General features: G+C 33.2%; 1 protein-coding gene across 8 annotated transcripts in view; it reads right to left on the bottom strand.

The window, feature by feature from the left end:
• The window catches only part of LOC133188510 (RNA-binding motif, single-stranded-interacting protein 3-like), an 80355-nt gene that overhangs the window by 41531 nt on the left and 20079 nt on the right, over nt 1-18745 (bottom strand). The window contains exon 1 of one of the 8 annotated variants that reach the window (XM_061323976.1): nt 9048-9070. The exons of 6 other annotated variants lie outside the window; for them this stretch is intronic. In XM_061323976.1, the coding sequence (XP_061179960.1) occupies nt 9048-9059 (12 nt within the window). In that variant the 5' untranslated portion in view covers nt 9060-9070. Of the gene's footprint in view, nt 1-2220; nt 2352-9047; nt 9071-18745 lie in introns of those variants that run through there. One more of the 8 variants, XM_061323977.1, reaches the window with a different exon arrangement.

The following is an 18745-nucleotide window of genomic DNA, read 5'->3' as shown; positions in this document are numbered from 1 at the left end:
CTAAAAGTTAATGGCCAAATCTCTAGAAATGAATGTGCCTTCATGCTATTTACAAACATTTTTAGCAAGAATTCTTATGGTCTTCCAACATGGACATTCAGGGCTAGGTTGGGTACCAGGGAAACTTGGTTCCCACTAAATTAATATAAACCAATGATGGTGTTGAGAATCACACACACTCTGCTGGTGGCTGGCAACATGAGGCTGACATGAAGTACGTTATTGTATTTCTGTAACTGTCAGTTTGACTCAGCATCTCAGGAGTGTGAGACATTCTCAACATCACGCGAGAATGCACTTTTTTTTCCCGCTTGCTAACTCCACAAAGTATAAACACATACATCTCAAGTGGCCATTGTTTTTAAAACATTCCTATACACTAAAACAACTTGTAGTCACCCAGGGTCATAGTTTAAGTACTGACTTCTATGCCTATAAGCCTTACACTTTTTCCAATTTACTTCATAAAATTTTCAAAGCCAGTTTTTTTTTTATCAAAGTATAAATGCGTGGTAAAAAAAAAAACTCTAACAATGTGTACTTATTCTTTTGGTTTTGGATTAAAAAAATAAAGTAGGATTTCGTTTAAAGCACAAGCAATTGAAATCACTTCACAATGCAAAGTGCATTTCTCTCAGTCTTCGTCATCATAATTATAAGCAGTGGTTCCTTTTTTCAACTCCACATAATTGAGTAAAAAAGGGCTTGGTTGTTTACTGGTTTACCAAAACAGAATTCAGTCTGTCACGCATAGAGAAAAAAAATTATTAACAAATTTGTCATTGACATCAAGGGAAGACAATAGACTTCAATGAAAATTCTAGAAATATAAAAAATCTTCACCCCCACACATTTGGTGTGATACTCTGTAACAGAGATACTCAGTTATTTTGAAACATTTACAGCCAAAAAAAACTATCCTGAGAATCGTGTGAATAACAAGAAGATTCTTGTTGACAGGTAAGAAGATCCCTAATCGAACTTTTATGTTTGTGTGTGTTCGCTCGGTCACTTGTCACATGTAAGTGGACATAACCATGTAAATAGCTACATTCTTTCTATGTTTGGCCCACCTACAACTTGGACACAATTTGTGGGGCCTATCCAAAGGGGGGAAGTTCCTCCCTCAATCCCTTTTAAGAAAATCTCTCATGGATGAAAGTCAAGATTCTAAGTTAATTGAGATCAGGTTCACCATTTGTCCCACCCTTGTGTTCCAACAAGATTACCAAGATAAAAAACACTTAGTGATTCTAATGTTTATATAACTTTCTTTCATTGGTTGACAAACAGCCATAAAAAGAACCTGTTTCTGTCTACATATATCCCTGTCTATACGTTAGGTCAATCAGGAGAGGAATTTATAGAAATCGAAAAATTGACAGCAATTACATAGCATAATAGACCAGCATTCTCTAGAGAATAGGAGAAAACAGACATAACTGCAATAGGCTGGGAGGCCCTCAATGAACGATTATTTTGCTGTATTGAATTCAGACTGAACGGAGAGAAAGAGAGAAGCGATGGGTTAGATAGGGGCCCTCTTGTTGATTGAGCGATAGAGTGTAGAACAACACGCTTCATAGCTCTGTAATCTTGAGATAACTGATAATAATCACTTGTTAAACAGGTATATTTAAATTTTACTATAAACGCACTATGACCCCTCCCTTAAATGACAGTTTATAGGAGGACTATGGGTCAGTATCAAAAATTACACATTCCTGGTGGAATCTATACAAACTCAGTATTTTAAAAGGAGGTGTACATTTTTATCAGTAATTGAAAGTTTTGTTGTTGTTGTTTTCTATTTTTAAGGGGAATTGCCATTTAGAATATTACCACTTCTCTATGCTATTATTGGATATTTATTTAGTTCTATACTTAAAAAAGGATTGCAGATATATATCCCAAACCTGGCAAGATAGTGAAAAAGGCTGATTAAAATTGTAGTGTTTTCTTGCTTGTGGAGTTAAAATGACATTTTCAAAGTATTCAGAAAAAACAATTGTACTTGGTCCTAATGAAATTCAAAGCATTTACATATTTGGTCACAAGTCAATGACTTGAGAGAAATTCAGAAAAAAAGAAAATCCCCAATGGACATTGACCTACATTCACAGATTTAAACCCAACAGGATAATCCTTCAATCCAATGACTGGCCATTCTAAAAAAATACAGCTTATCTAGAAGATAAAAGAAAAAGTTTACAAACTTACCATAATATGTCAAGGCTAAAAATAGAGAGAGTGTATATAAAATCCCCCAGTGGAATAAAAAGTGCGGCTATTCCCTGCGACTGTTGATTCACTAATACAAGCTCACCATGTGTTGTGCTATCAGAGAGGGCCCCGACTCAATGAGTAACTCCCGATCATGTGACTTCACATATTTTCTCTGTATCCTGTTTTGTAGGTCAATGGGAGCAGTCATTGCAGAGTTGTGGGGTGGAAGTTTATAGAGATAAAAAAAAATAAAGCCTCCCTAATCTTAGATTTAGTGATAAAGAGGTGTAAAAACTTACTAAAAGATTAAAAATGGAGGTGATATAGATTATTACAGTTAAAGCTCGGAATTTTTTTTTAACTTTTGTTGTTACAGGGTTACTTGGCCATATTCCCTGATAATTGGCCATTTGATCATTCTGATAACAGTAAAGGGGTTATTTGTGGTCAGTGATTGAGAAATGGGGCACCCTGCAGGGAAACAACAAAAGGATGAAATTCTTTAGTGTAAATATAAACAGCAGGAATTCTCCCATTCAAAGCCTGAACCTTCCCTAAGCCAACATTAGATGATGTGTAGAGACCTATAAGAATCCAGGTGTAAATATTTGACAGAGCCCATAAAACAAACTCCAACTCATTATCAAGGTGTTTGACTATGTAATATTTATCATGAATTAGGTAAAAGCAAGTCTGTTCATTAATATGTACATAGTTACACATCTTAACTGCATATGATTATGTGGGAATAACTAATATGCAAAAATGTAATTGATTAATATGGTAAATCTCTTTTAAATCCAGAACATGTTTTGAGCTCAATTAATTCAAATAGAATAAAATCCTTGCACCAATTATAATAAAAATGCTTTTTTTTCAAATGAAAAATAAGACCAATAAAAAACCCCACTTCTCTATAACTACTAGTAATAGCATTCAGTAAAAATTTCACGACGGTTTTGTTTCTAGGATATATGGTATAAAACAAATCTGTGTTTTAATTGAACTGTTCAGTATATGGTAATTTTCTTGCATTCTACTTGCACCACTTGCACCAATGTTCCAAGATATACATTATATAAACCTGAGCTGAACTAATATTGCACACAGACAGTATTTACTTAAAGTATCCTAACACATTGTGAAGACTTCAATGGGGGGCATGTTGCACTAAATCAATGTTTGTCAAACGTGTTATGGGCTCACCTGCATGCCTTGGAGACAACTTAAAAATTTCAAACTACTTTTGGGACCTATTTTTTAGTGCTTTATGCTTGCCTGATTTACCACTTAAGGTTCAACTTTAAAGCAATATCAGTCATGATGCTATTTTCCAGTTTAAAAGTGAATTAATTTAAACCTTTAATTTCTCCTGCAGATCTCTTTCTCTCTCTCTCTTTCTCTCACTCATTTAAAAATTCTTAATAATTCTTGATTTTCAATATATATATATATATATATATATATATATATATATATATATATATATATATATATATATATATATACACACACACACAAGATTTTATCTTCACCAATATGGGTTTTTTTTCCACCAGTACTCCTTCAAGATGAAGGTTGAAAAATCAAAAGATACATTTGTCTATGTGTGCTCTAATAACAGAAATTTTTTTTCCATTTACAAATTAAAAAAAAGAGGATTTGAGATTTTTCTAAATCCAATCCCCCTACCACAAAAATTATAAATTCAGTAGCCAGGATTTTCTGTAGAATAAGTTGATGGGAGAGGATGTACTATGAGATAACCGCATATCCTGGTTCACGAGATCAGCACACATCTTGAGACGCAAGAGAACTGCAGATGTTTCTACATGCACACCTGTTAGCATCAAGGTTATACATACAGTATGCATATATCCTCTCTGTGTGCAAAAAATATATTCAGACTGCATATCTATCAGAATTAATTAGCTAGTGAGAGAGAGGATGTGAAATTGATATGCAGGAGTTATTTCCCTTTAAATGCATCCATGTGTCCAAAGGATAAAAAAAAAATCAATAATTAACTATCATAACAGGCATATTCCTATAGAAATCCATTTCAATGAATGGTAAAATGATTCATCATGTGTATTTTTTATTGTATTTTTTTTTAAATACATAAATTCAAGATTAATGCAGCATGAAAACCCTGCTAAAGAAAACATTTATTAAGAAAACAAATGACAAACTAATAAAACCCTGTATCAATCTGGACCTACATTATAACTGACTGAGATCTCCAGTAAATTCTGTATTGCTTCGTTAGACCCTCGTAAAGAGCACCCACCCCTCTGTCAGACATTTACCGTGAGTTATGGGTCCAGCATATTGATCTCATGTTGGGACACAGTTCTATGTCTCTTTGATTTAATTGTGGAGAAACAGAATAAGTTAGCCATTAACCCTGCATTGTGACTGCTGAACATATAAAAGCTCTTGGGAGTTCCCAATATAATAAAAGATGGAAGATTTTCATCCTACAGAATGATTTCGACCTTACTGATCTGACTGCTACAAACAAATGCAGGTGACAATGCATGGGTTTAATAGACTCTGCCTCCCTGGGGGGAAGAGCTGATATTTGATTGGAAGATAATAAACCAAAGATACTTCAACATGACCTTGACCTCCTTTTAATATTATTTGCCAGTATGGTCAATAAACCAGTGTCAAAGAACTTTATTATGACCTTGCCTTTCTCTGCAAATAATACAAGAATGTTGGTTGATAAACATTTATTTAACAATGCATGCCCTTGACCCTCTCTAAGAATACCAGTATCTGAAGGTCAATAAAATAAGATCTTCGTTGACTTAATTTATGTAATTTCTGGAAAGGAAATAGTCTATGGTATTGTGTGTATGTTTTTAAAAAAGACAGAACATGGCCTTCTTTCTGGTTTCACGATTGAGACCTGCTGGATTACTGAATCGAAGTATGTATCATTCCATCAACAGTAGCTGATCATAACTATCAAATGAGCCCTTTACATTTTTTTTTAATTCATAAGATCAGTTTTAATTGGGAAAATAAAAAAAAAATTTAAGGGGGGGGGGGGGGGGGGGAATCTTTCAAAAATCTTTTTCTCAAGAACTTAAGGAAGCTACAGTAGTCATTTGTATTCATTGCACATTACATGTATTTATTTACGGTTAACCTCATGACCTTAGCAGTATCAAACAGATTTGTCATATTTCCTAGCTAAACTAATACACACACACAAAAAAAAAAATGAAAGATACTCTGTACCTCCTGAATATAATCATATTCTGCCTTGAATTCAATTTGCATTATCCTAGTCTAATCTTAAAAAATCAAAAATTATAAAAACGTGACATACCTGTCTACTAGGGGAACAAAAGTTGGTCTATGGATCCTGCTTAGCTTGAAATTGATATATCTACCCTGTTAAGCCCTAAATTTATAATGAATGAACTTCTAAGTTGTCTTGTTTTACTTGTCAACTCGACTATGCCTATGTGTGAGAGGTCTTTCGATGACTTGACTTCCGAAAAATTTCTTGCCTGATATGGAGTGCCAGTATTTGTACCTGCGACAATAATGGTACTTGAGATTTCAGTAATTCACCCAATATCTAGGCTTTACCTGAGACTACTTCATATCTATTACAAATTTTCTTTAAAGGCAACAAAAAAATCTTCACCAAATTTTAACTTTGGGTATAATTGATTTTGGGCTTTTTAGGATTAGATTGATCTGAAATGAAAATATTTCCTGACTTGTTTCACACTCTGCCTTAAGGATTGGCGACTGTTTGCATAAAAAGGTACCTTTAAGTCTCTGCTGGGGTCGTAGTATTTTCGTCGCATGTACATTTCCGAAATGTTTGATGATCCCTACAGACATGTTGTTGCATATCGCCTTTCTGTTCGAATGGTTGCCGTGTTAGAGTGGGGATATTTGCTTTGGAATATATAAATAATTTGTCTTTTTGGGCAACTGATAATGTGCCATCTTGATCGCATACAAATGTTTACTGAATTCAATTATAAAGCTCCTTTTGAAGGAAAAAATCTAACACACAAGGACTAACACTGGACAAAGCAAACATTCAGGACACCTGATTTTATACCTGCAATAATATGACCTCTTGAAAATTCAATCTTGCAAAATCCATTAAAAAATTTTGCTTTTAAACTGATGACAGAATAATGATACGTTCCACATTTTTGCATGCTGTGCTATTAGGGAGATAATGTTTTTAAGGTTTATAAATAAGAAATGAAGTCCTTTGTCGATTGGATACTCCGGGGAATCGATCCAAATTTGATCTTACAATACTGATACTGTTCCAGAGTATCACAGTCCATTAATTTTACAGCTAGAAGGATACACTATCATATGTATTGCAATATACTTTCATATAATATACCAAAAAAAGATTAAAGATGCAAAAAGAAATGAAATATTCATCATGCGTTTTTTAGATTAACCCTTCTAAATTAGAAAGTAATAAATATATATGCTATTTAATTTTATGTAACATAAAAGCTTCCATTAGATTATAATAGTGACATTTTAATAAAAAATTTCAAAAAGCAATAATTAAGCCCTGTCTTTACATATAACTTTTTTTTATCAAAACTAATAATCCTTCTACAATTCCAAGATTTTTTTCATAGCATTTGTCTATACTTTAAAATGAAGGAAGAAATACTTAACACATACTCCTTTGTCTTCAGAATTTTCCTTTCTATAAAGAAACTTAAAGTTTACCTGCTTCAAGAAAAAAAAAACACCTGTTAAAAGAAAACTAATTCTATAGATTTATAAAAAGGAAAGGTAATCTGTTAAAATTGACATAAATTTGCTTTTTTTGCCGAGCCTTCTGTTGAAATCTGGATTAATTTTTTGAAGTGCCTAATGTTTTCTACTGTTGTTAGACTGATATTGAGAGAAAATTCCATCCTTCATCTTCAAGTTAATAGTCGGACAATATTAGAAGTACCACAGAAAAACAATCTACAATTCCCAAGTTATCTTACATGGAGTTTTCTACCATGATGTTCGGAAACCAAAAATAGAACAGGCCTAGCACTGAGTGAAAGGGGGACTGTGATGCAGTAACATGCGGTCAAACAGACAGGAAAGAAAACAGGGCATTGGGGAATTATGCCTCAGATAAAGAAATGGGGTCTAGCCACACAGCTCTTATTTGTTAAGGTCATACTATGAGTGGGAGCTGGAGGGAGGAGGAGGGGGATATGGGGGGGGGGGTCTCCTAGCTGCCACCTAACTACAAGCAACATATTTCACACACAAAAGTGAAAGTTGTCTATGTTCAGGAGTAGTGGAAAGAAAAAAGGGAGACAAAAAGAAAAATCAAAGGGAGACAATCTATATCAGTCAAATCTGACACACCATATATATGAAGGGGGAAAATCTTATTGTGAAATTCATTGTGTTCAAACCAAATTTTCCTTAAATGTTAAACTTGAGAGAAACAAGTGGAGATGTTCAACGCTGTGTTCTAGCTGTCACCTGAGAGGAGATTTCAATATATTTTTTCCTAATTTCTTGGACCCTCGTTAGCAAGAATTCATATTGATCAGTCCTATAACTAAATATAACAGAGTGCTGCTCAATCCACGATAATTACTAATTATTTGAGATGATAGATTTTTTCTTTTGCTGTCAATTAATTAATTAGCCATACATCCCATCCAATTTCTTTGTACAATGTTTTGGAATCGATTATCTTTTAGACTGACAGGGAAATAGAATTCAATTATCATGATTTTCCCATAATGATCTCAAACATCAATTCAGCTGGAGAAGCCCCTGCTTTTCTCTTTAATATCCTTTCACCCTCCTTTCATGCAAATATTCTTGTATTTAGGACAATATTGACAGGCTATCAAAATCTGATATTCCTCTGTTTTTATTCTGAACAAGAGTTTTCCATATCCATAAACGACTGATTCATTGTTGCAACAAATTATCCTTTTAATCTTAAAGGAAATTTTATTTATGACACACATACAAACTTTCTCTCTCTCTCCATTTACAATCACTTGAAATAATTATAAACTAGTAAACCTACTAGATCACAAGATCACTGCATGAGTAGTTGAAAAAATAATAATTCAATAACAAGAAAAAAAATTATTTCTTAAAAAAATGTAAAGTACTTTTAGATATATTATACAGTACTATATGGTAGTATGCTAGGATATATATATGGCACACTCCAAATTACAGAAAAAATATATGTTTTTACATATACAATGTATACATTCATACATTTTCAAAACTGGATTACAAGAATATTTAGTAGTTAAGTTTTAATTGGTTCTTTCTCTGCATAATGATTTCTTTCTACAGGGACTTAAAACATTTACTCATGCCAAACTTCCAACTAGATAGACTTTGGCTAGCATGCTCATAAAACACAAAGACGAACATTGAACATTTTAAAAATTATTAGGAAAAAAAAATTTTCTTTCCGTTCCGATCTTTATAGCCTACCGTAAGCAAGTGCTTGTATATTCGATTTAATATAACCTTTGATTTATTAAAACATTTGTTTCTCTAGACTATTCTACTCTTCTAATTCTTCTAAAAGATGAGCCAGCAAAAATATTCTCATGGCTGAAAAATATCCCAATTTCTGCCACATGCCTTAATTTGTATAATATAATATAACACTTGAATACATGAGGAACTGCAACAACAAACCGTTATATAAGTGTACACCTAGTATATAAATACTATACATGGTATTTGAATAGAGTAGAATACACTATGTACATATACAATACGTATTCAAGCTCTTTTTTTTTTGTCATTGTACTTACCACAAACTGCATGACACTTTATCCTGGAATTGAAATGACAAATTTTGCAGTGTTCCAAAAGGAGACGAAAACTGAACAGAGAGTACAGGGTATATGATATAGGGGTTTCAGGGCTCGAGGAGTCAAAGGTTATGTAACTATGACAACATCCTGTATCTTGTCCATTTAGCAGGACGTTGGGAGGATGACATCCTTTTGGACACAGACGTCATTAATGTATTAACTTAATCCATGTACCTCTGCCTGATCATAATCAGACATATTGCTTGTCGGGACATCTGCTATATCCTGGTACAGGTTTGCTAGCAATGTCAAATTTTGAGTGAAAAAAATTCTCTACAGAATATCAAAAAAAAACTTTTTTGGTTTTTCTTACCCACAGAAAGGAATTAAGTGGTGCAGAAACTATAATTAAGCTAGGGAGATTAGGGTTTTGCTATAAATGAAATGATAATCAATTTCATAATTAAATTGATCAGAATGACATTTACACTTCTACATCCTGTTAAGATTTATCATGGTAGTCTGCAATACAAGGCAACCACTGCACAAACTTAAGACCACAACTACACAAAATATAAACGAAGCATGGATGTAGTTTGTAAATTATTAAAGAGAGGCGTCTACCTTAATTCCATACACTACCCAACAGCAATGCTTAAAATTACTTTGGTGTTTTATGCAAAAAAACTGAATTGACCAGCAGTGAACCTTATGATCAAAAGAATTCCTGCAGGGAACCTTAATAAACTTCTTTTTTACATATTCATCTGTTTGTCAAAATATCATTAAGAGGCAAAACGAGAAAGTGTGTTAGATGATACGAACACAAGACGCAACTGTTCGGTATGAATATTGCTCCTCGCTGCCAAACGACAACCCCCCTATCTTGGCAGAGAAACTTTTTAATCCCCAAACTGAATGCATGTGTCAATGACGATCAAAAGGCAGGATCGTCTCGCAGTGTGAAAAAGCATTTCTAACCCAATGAATAAGAGCTGAATTTTTTAATCTTGCTGCTCTCCGAGTTAAGCAGATCTATCTTTTGATGTTAAAAAAGGAGATAACTTTATATTATTACCATTATATGGCTGATCTGAACGATTTAGTAAGCAAGTATATCTATGCAAACAGTTTCACCATTTTCTCTTACATTTATTATTGAATTCAAGTGTACGTGTTGGTATACTGGATTTCAGACCGTAGACAGGTATGAAATATAGCAGCAATTTAAATTCCAATAATCAAGCCAGGTATCAGGTATCATATATTTGGAGCCCGAGATATTTGACCCCTTAAATTCTGTCGTCTCTACAGCCTGGTGTAAATTCTACCCAGTAATAAGACTATCCTAGACTAGAGGTAATATGAACCTTCCCACAAGAGATAGCATCAGAGGGGTGTAGATTTATATCAGGGTAACCCCTCAACACTCGACATCATTGATAGTAGATCACCCGTATCCAGTCCATTCTAATGATGCTTCACAATGTTTGTATCTGACATTATCTAAAGAAAACTGAAAATTTAAGTTTGGACAGTCCTACTATTACCCCTGTGTACTAGTCATTAAGAAAAGCTCGAGTATTACATGTAAAAAGAGTTACTCCCCATAGCCATTTAAAAACTGTGAACAATTTCTATGGAAAGTAAACAGAAGCCTACATTAACAGATTTTGAAAATTGATTTTTTAAATCTTTAACACCTGATAAATGCATTAAACTTGTATTTACCCCTAAAAATACAAGAAAATAGTGTACAGAGGGAGGAAAAACAAAACGACCACTTGATCTTTTCAGTCTATTGAGGGTAGACACAGGCTTAGATTAGACAGGCAATCCATCAAAATAAAATTCAGTCCCCATTCACCATTAAACCAGAAAGTGTTTTAAAATTTTAATAGCACAATCTGACCACCTTGAAACTTAATATCTACAAAAAAAGGGGATAAATATATCAAGGATAACAAAAGATACACACATCGGCACTGCAGCAGCTTAAAAAACGTGACTGAGAGATATTTTCTTAAGAATTTATATTTTAAAGGTTAAGGGATTAAGATTTATTCCATTAATTAAAACAGAATATGCCATCCATGACTATAACAAGTGGTTTCATGCTTTATATAATACTCCCATGTTTTCACTATTCCTAAGTCTGGAGGAGACTGCTAAATCTCGATGGAACCTAAATAAGGTCTCTACATGATTGCCTATCTTTGTCAAAACCAAAACCAAAAAAAAAAAAATAAATAAATAAAATCTGTTGACAATTATTCCATAAAGTACTATAAAATACAGAGAATTTCCCTCCCTGCCCTCCCACATCCTTCATTTTTATATGAATTCAATACACCTGAGTTTGAAAATAATAACTTAGCATGTGGCCAAATCGCCCATAAAATGGCAATGAACAAAAGGAAACGTCAACCTCATCTCACCTGCAAAAACTCGATCTACTGGTGGCACCAGAGCTCCTGATCAATGATCAGCCATCGTAAAAAACCATAAAAAATCACTTGGTCACAACCAGAAATGGTGCAAACTTTATTGATTCTTCATCTGCACATAATATGTGGAGTCTCTTCACTCAACAATATCAATATGAGTGTTTGGTAAACTAAAAATAAAAGACTTTTTGGCAACAAAATTTTCAACTTTGGAATCCGGGCCAATTTCTTATTACCCACTTGGGAAGAGCAACCTCACTAATTACAATGTTCAATTACTTCTTAATTTTTTTTTGTTACCAATAACTACTCCCTGACAATTTTGGGTACCTAGAACTTAAAGCATCAGATTATACTGTGATTTAAGCAAATCTTCCTGATGAAACCATTGAGATTTAATCATTGATAATTACTAGATACAGTAAAACATGCTTATAAAGCACTGTCTCACAGGGAAAGACAAATTTGCTTCATTATATACGTAATTCGTTATATCCACTAAGAGCACAATGCATTTCAAAACTACGGGGAAGAAAAATCATTTCATTGTAAGCATCAATTCATTATAAGCATGTTCGATATAAGCATGTCTCACTGTACATGTGTTTTCATAATGACTTCTCCCTCCCCAATACAGTCCCTGAAACGTTCTACTTTCCCACTTGAACGGTGAGCGAACGCTGAACGAACGGTGAACGAACGCTGAACGAACGCAGAGCGAACGGTGAGTGAACGATGTGTGAACGCTGAACGCAACTTGGTGAACGATGTGTGAACGCTGAACGGTGAGCGAACGCAGAACGCGAACGGAGCGCAAACGCGAACGCAAAGTGAACGGTGAACGAACGGTGAACGCAAGATGAACGATATATTCGGAATGCCTCTGATCTTTTCCTTGCATTGAAACTATTTTATTGTATTATAATGTCAGGTGTCAAAAAAAAACAAATAATAAATAAGTAAACAAATAAATGAATGAATAAATAAGTCAATAAAATAAATTCTCCAAAATTGTCCTAAGAAAGACGATGCATGCACATTAAGTTTTTAATCACACGATTTTTATCGCATTAAAACATTGCAATTGTTGCCGAACGCTGAAGTATAAAAGATATTGTTTTTAGTTGGAAAATAAAAATGTTTATTCTTAGTTGATAACAAATCAGAGAAAACTTATGATTTATAGAATGAATTACAGCGGTTGTAACTTATATTCATATATATATATATATATCTCCGTGTCATGGCGATTTCGTGTAAAGTAATAAAAAAAAATTAATTACATTTATACCCTCGTATTTTAAATTTTTAATACAATAATATATTATGTGTCATTTCTATTTTTCAATATGATTTATTGAGCAGACGTCTACATGTATCTCCAGATGGCCGTGATTATACTCGGACAAGATGATACAAAGATACATATTCATATTATTTGTTATAAATTCAATTTTCAAAACTTGATATTTAAGTAATATGGTGTTATAGTTTTTATTAAACAGACAAATGAGAGAGAGAGAGAGAGAGAGAGAGTAATATTCAGTTTTAGCCCCCCCCCCCCTCCTTTCAGGCTTCACCAAATGTTTGTACCAATATCAAACAAAAACTCTGAATGTTTTTTTCTAAATATATCAGACAGTGAAAGTAACTCTTTTTTTTTTATCAACAAATCATATCCATTTGTTTGACAGTCATACTCGTTTTTATTTTCCTGCTTCAAGTTCACACGAAGTCCACGTGCTTGTCCTGTCAATCAAAATCATTCGACACTGTGCAAGTGTGAAAGTTTCGTCACATCGAAGACAAAGTACGAGTATTTCCAACAAGTTATAACATTTATTTTTATCATTTCTAGATTTGATTCCAACATTTGAATAATAAATTAGTAAAAATACATTGGGCATTAACACTTGAATGTGAAACATACTCTCTGCGAATTTCAAATACCACCGCCGACACGTGTACATTTTGATCTACTATTGTTTTGTGACTTTTTTAGATGCATGTTTGTTTTGAGACTGAAATTTTTGTTCTAAAAAAGACCGTAGCTTTTTGTTAATGTTAATTTAAATATTCTGGAAATACGGTACTGACTAAGTAACCGATTTAGGCGGAAATGGGGGGGGGGGTTATTAATCATATATAAAGTTACGGTGAAGAAAGATTTTTTTCTCTATAACTATATACTTTACATATTATAGTAGAGAAATTCTGTAGTGCATTACATTTTAAATAAATATTTCCTTTAACCACACTATCAATTTAATTCGTTCTAAAGATAATAAATTAACAGGATATCCGCAGTACTATGTATAACTCTCAGAACTAGTTCTATTATATTTTGTAACAACATTTATTTTCCAGAGTAATTTAATAAATAACTTAACAGCTAAGTTAGAATAATAAAAATATATATCGTAGATATTTTTCCTCATGAAATAATGATTCTTCAAACACGATATGCTAGTTAATAAATTAAAAAAACCTGTAACTCCTTAACTACAAAAAGATAAGTCCTTTCACTTCGGAGTTCCGAATGACAATGAAAACTGAACGATAGGTGAACGCTGAACGCAAGGTGAACGCAAAGTGAACGGAACGAAGAGCGAACGCTGAACGCTTTGTGAACGGTGAACGCGAGCGCACGGTGAACGGTGAACGCAAAACTGTGAACGGAGAGCGAACGGTGAACGCACGGTGAACGAACGGTGAACGCACGCTGAACGAACGGTGAACGAACGGTGAGCGAACGGAAAAATGGGAAAGTAGAACGTTTCAGGGACTGTAACAATCACTACTTCTTCATATGAGAGCAAAGAGTATATCTCAAATGGGACCTTATATTATGATTGTCTATAAGCATTCAGACACAGTTACAAGAATACACTGTTACTATAAGACCTGAGCTCTATAAGTTACTGAATAAACAGATTCATGAGAGATATTACTTACATGTACAGTATATCTGTAAAGAGACATCACTAAAACCAAATCTTACTTAACTTTATAGATTTAATGGTAGTTTATAACTACTTTTAAGTGTATTAACATATTTCTTTTTATCAGTTACTCTCATGAGTAGTTTATAATCCTACCCTCATCATTACAAGATAAGAAGTGTTTTAGCACGACAGTTTTGTTTAATGTAATAAAATAAAGATAATCATTCTGACAAAGTTTTCCAAAATATTTACAAAATTATTTTTTTCTTTATAGATTCAGAAAAATGAATGAATAAATTAAACATGAGTTCACATAAACATCAGCCACTTTCCCTAAGAATTTGAAAAATGCAAGTGAATATATACTTCAACAGAAAGAAATTTCACAGGCTATAGGACACACATATATACTGAAGCAAAAATGTCTATCATTAAAATTTGAATGAAACAGAAGGTGAAATCATTCACTTCTAATGCACAGAAACCAGGAAAAAATGTTATTGACAAGATAATGTTGAACAGATTGCCAAAAAGGCAGAGAGGGGGACGGGAAACATATCAATACTCAATGATCCAAAAAGAGGTTATCAGGGGGATCTCGGCCCGTCTAGAATTTCCTCTGTTCTGCAGCGTTAGAATCCATCGCTATAGTTTGAACTCCATTCTCTAACCAGTAAGCACCAAGGCAACTTCAAAACAGATTGGAAAACTCTTTTAGGACCTGTTTTTTTTCAAACAGAAGAATCTGACAATTCATTTATTCATCTTTTTAAGCTTAGGGTGCTGAATTCCAGAAATGTTGAATTCGATGAAGGCCCAGCTGGCCTATATACATAAGTGTAAATGTCTGAAATGAATGAGTGATTTATGATTCTTGTATATTTTTGGAAGTGTTTTTCTCAAATGTTTTATATCTTTGAACATCATATAACTTCAGAAATTGAATGAACCAAGAATTAACCGCAATTTTTTTTTAATAGGCGAAGAAGTGTGTCAATGCGAAATTAATTCATCTAAGCTAAAATATGAAAAAAAGAAAATTGAATCAAAGACCATGACATTCCTTTTTATAATGATATATATGAAAAATATTAATAGCTTAGAAACAAAATACAAAAAACAAAGTTTTAAGAATTTTTAAAACAATTAAACAAAAACAACAAAACAAATGAAGAAACCAAAAATCTAAAAAAAAAAAAAAAAAAAAAAACGTAATTAAGAAATGTGGAATCTAATAAAAAATGATATGCACACTATGGGAGTTAAATGCAAGTGAATATAAATTGAGTTCTTGGAAAGAAGAAAATAACTTGACAAGAACACCCCCAGCTGGTATTTAGCTTCTTTGCATGCATTTAGAGAGCCAAATATTCATAACCTGTAGGTTATCACTCTTGCCTTCCAAATTTGATATGACACGCTCTATAAATCTCAACGCAAGATTAACCATGAAGTATTTACAGTTAAAAAAAACTTAGTGGAAGATCATGCCTGCCATTTTTTGTCACTGCCTTATAATGTGGCAAAAATTTATATTATTTCCTTTATCAACTATATGTCTAAAATTATATAAGTGTGGGATGTAAAACAGTCATGCAAGATGCTAACTTCTACAAGTCACGTAAAATGACATATGATATGACAGTCACACACTACATAATTCAATTCATTAGTTATATCCAGTACCTTAATTAATGCAAAAATGTTGGAATGTTCAGATTTGCATATTATATTCCATAGTAAAAAGAATCAGGTGTTTTGTGTTGTGTTTTTTTCAACATTTATTAATATCAAATTTACATTCCCATAAATCTAGGCTGATATTGCATATACATTATCATTTACCCCTCCTACCCCCCCCCCCCCCACCCCCCACCTACTGTTACTTATAAAAATCAATGTTGGTAATCTGTTGTACATGGAAAAAAGTTGTCCTTGCATAATGGTCAGGGCCTAACCCCCCCCCCCCCAAAAAAAAAAATAAAATAAAATAAACAAAAAACAAAACAGCTAGAGCTCTACACATGTACAGTAAAACTCGTCTAATCCAGATGTTGCGTATTCCAAAATCTTGCCTATTATGATCTTAACTTTATGTCCCTTTCAATTGTTCAAAATGTTGTCTAATCCGGAATGTTAATTGTCTAATTAGACCTATTTCTATGGAACCAGTGGTGTTCAGATAAGTTAAGTTTAACTGTAGTACAGTTGAACTTTGGTATCTTGAACTTTGATATCTTAAATACCATGGATATGTCGAAGTGAGTTGAAAGTCCCTGAAACTATTTTCATCATATATATTAATTAACCTCAATATCTGAAACCTTCCCATATCTCTCAGTTCTTCCCCAGTTCCATTGAGATAATGAAGTTTGACTGTAAATTTACAAGTCCTGTAAGAGTGGTCTCACTGTATACTAAAAAATTAATCTTTATCTGTAAGTTATTGACATGGTTGATAATATTATTTTAGTGATTTAATGATGCAACTGAAAATTAAAATTTGCTCACTGCATGCATACAGACTGCACCATCAAGTACTAGACTGAGTGATACATACACAAATTAACAAACAGCTCCTGGAGGCTCCAGGGGAGGAAATACCATAAGGTGTCACCCTCCAACAGCTGACACCTTAATTAATGACCAGCCCATCTACCACATACTTCATACTGCTATACTGGGAGGCCTCATTTGTACAGCTCATTAACCAAGAAGGATTCGGTAAAACCCAATTTCTCATTATTCAATTCATTTATTATATCTAGAAGTAAACATTTTATTTTGCAAAAAATACAGATGAAATATCTGGGACACAAGCAAAAGTATTCATATGAAAGAACTACATAATCTGTGTGTGGAAAAGAGGCAGCTAACTATACACTGAATGTCAAAATGAAGTTGTCATTAATTTCTAGTTGTAGCCATTCTTGAAAAATGGCAAAATTACCAAGTCGCATTATTTATGTACAAATGCCATAAGTTCATCAACACTAGGACAAGATCAGCTGGTGTTTTACTCAGAAAAGGAGACGTCGACAGTTTCCAAAGAGACAACAGACACACAACAAATATTATGTTGCACGGAGACCAACAGCTGGTAGTGGGCTGTTATAAGTTTCAATTAAATTATTAACAATCATTGTGAAAATGTCAAACAGTTTTCAAATTTATAAGATAAAAGAAATACTACAGAACAGTGAGTTGTTTCACAACTTCATGCAAATAAACTGATCTTAATATCTTATTCTTCCTCATCACCAAGTCCCACTGGATAAATCAATACACACTCTGATCAAATTTGTATATATAGTATCCCCATCCCCACCCCAAACACTTTTGGTTCACCTTTGAATTATCACATCTGAATCTACATCATGATCAAATATATATATATATATTAGGGATGTCAGATCGGTCAATTTTTGATAATCGGTTACTCGGACGTTTTTCCGATCGAGTACCCGGGTACTCGGTAAAAATGTAAATGCAATTTTGTTAATTTTTAATCATTAATTTGTTAAACTCCAGAGCTGTTTTGTCACGTTTTATGAATGTATATAAACTCCAGAGCTGTTTTGTCACGTTTTATGAATGTATATAAACATGGAGTCCAACGGAAATGATTTTTAGTACTAAATTTATTTATTAAATAAACACAAATGACGCAATAAATACATCAAAAATTACAAATGGTTTACAGTTCTTGTTTAAGATCTATATTAAGGTGGACAATCTGTTACGCACTGGTTTGTGATTAGACTAGCGAAAGAGGAGGAACGGACGTTGTTTGGATCGCTAGTCTAATATTTTTTCAACTTACTATGGAAACTGACTTTAAACATTTTTTTTTAATCTTTATTATTTTGAAGTGGGTAGCGGCATGCATTTCTATGCACATCCGATTTCACTGCCGTATATTAACTAAATAATTTAAAAATGATTTGAAGATAATAGACCATATTAATCGATGTTCACTGAAAAACAATCATTGAAGCCATAAAAAATATTAAGGACCACAATAGGTGAGGACAGCTGTGTACCAGGTGATTGGTCACTAATTACTTCATATACACAGCCATAGGCAAAAACGGGTGTTTACATGGGTAGATGACGACACGCTAATTACCCGTATGCATACATGTATTCGAGTTATTTTCTAATAAGTTTTTGATAAAAATATGTACCTTGAAATAAGAAAAAATACACATCCGAGTAACCAAGTACCGTTTTTAGTATTCGATACTCGGACGTTCGATCGAGTACCCGGTTAACCGGGTACTCGTTGACATCCCTAATATAT

The sequence above is a fragment of the Saccostrea echinata genome, unplaced genomic scaffold, assembly GCF_033153115.1.
Source record: "Saccostrea echinata isolate AGI-Se365-2 ecotype Australia unplaced genomic scaffold, CSIRO_AGI_Sech_v1 ptg000016l, whole genome shotgun sequence".
NCBI lineage: Eukaryota > Metazoa > Mollusca > Bivalvia > Ostreida > Ostreidae > Saccostrea > Saccostrea echinata.
Note: the sequence above shows the minus strand (reverse complement) of the source record. Positions and strands in the feature narration are given on the sequence as shown.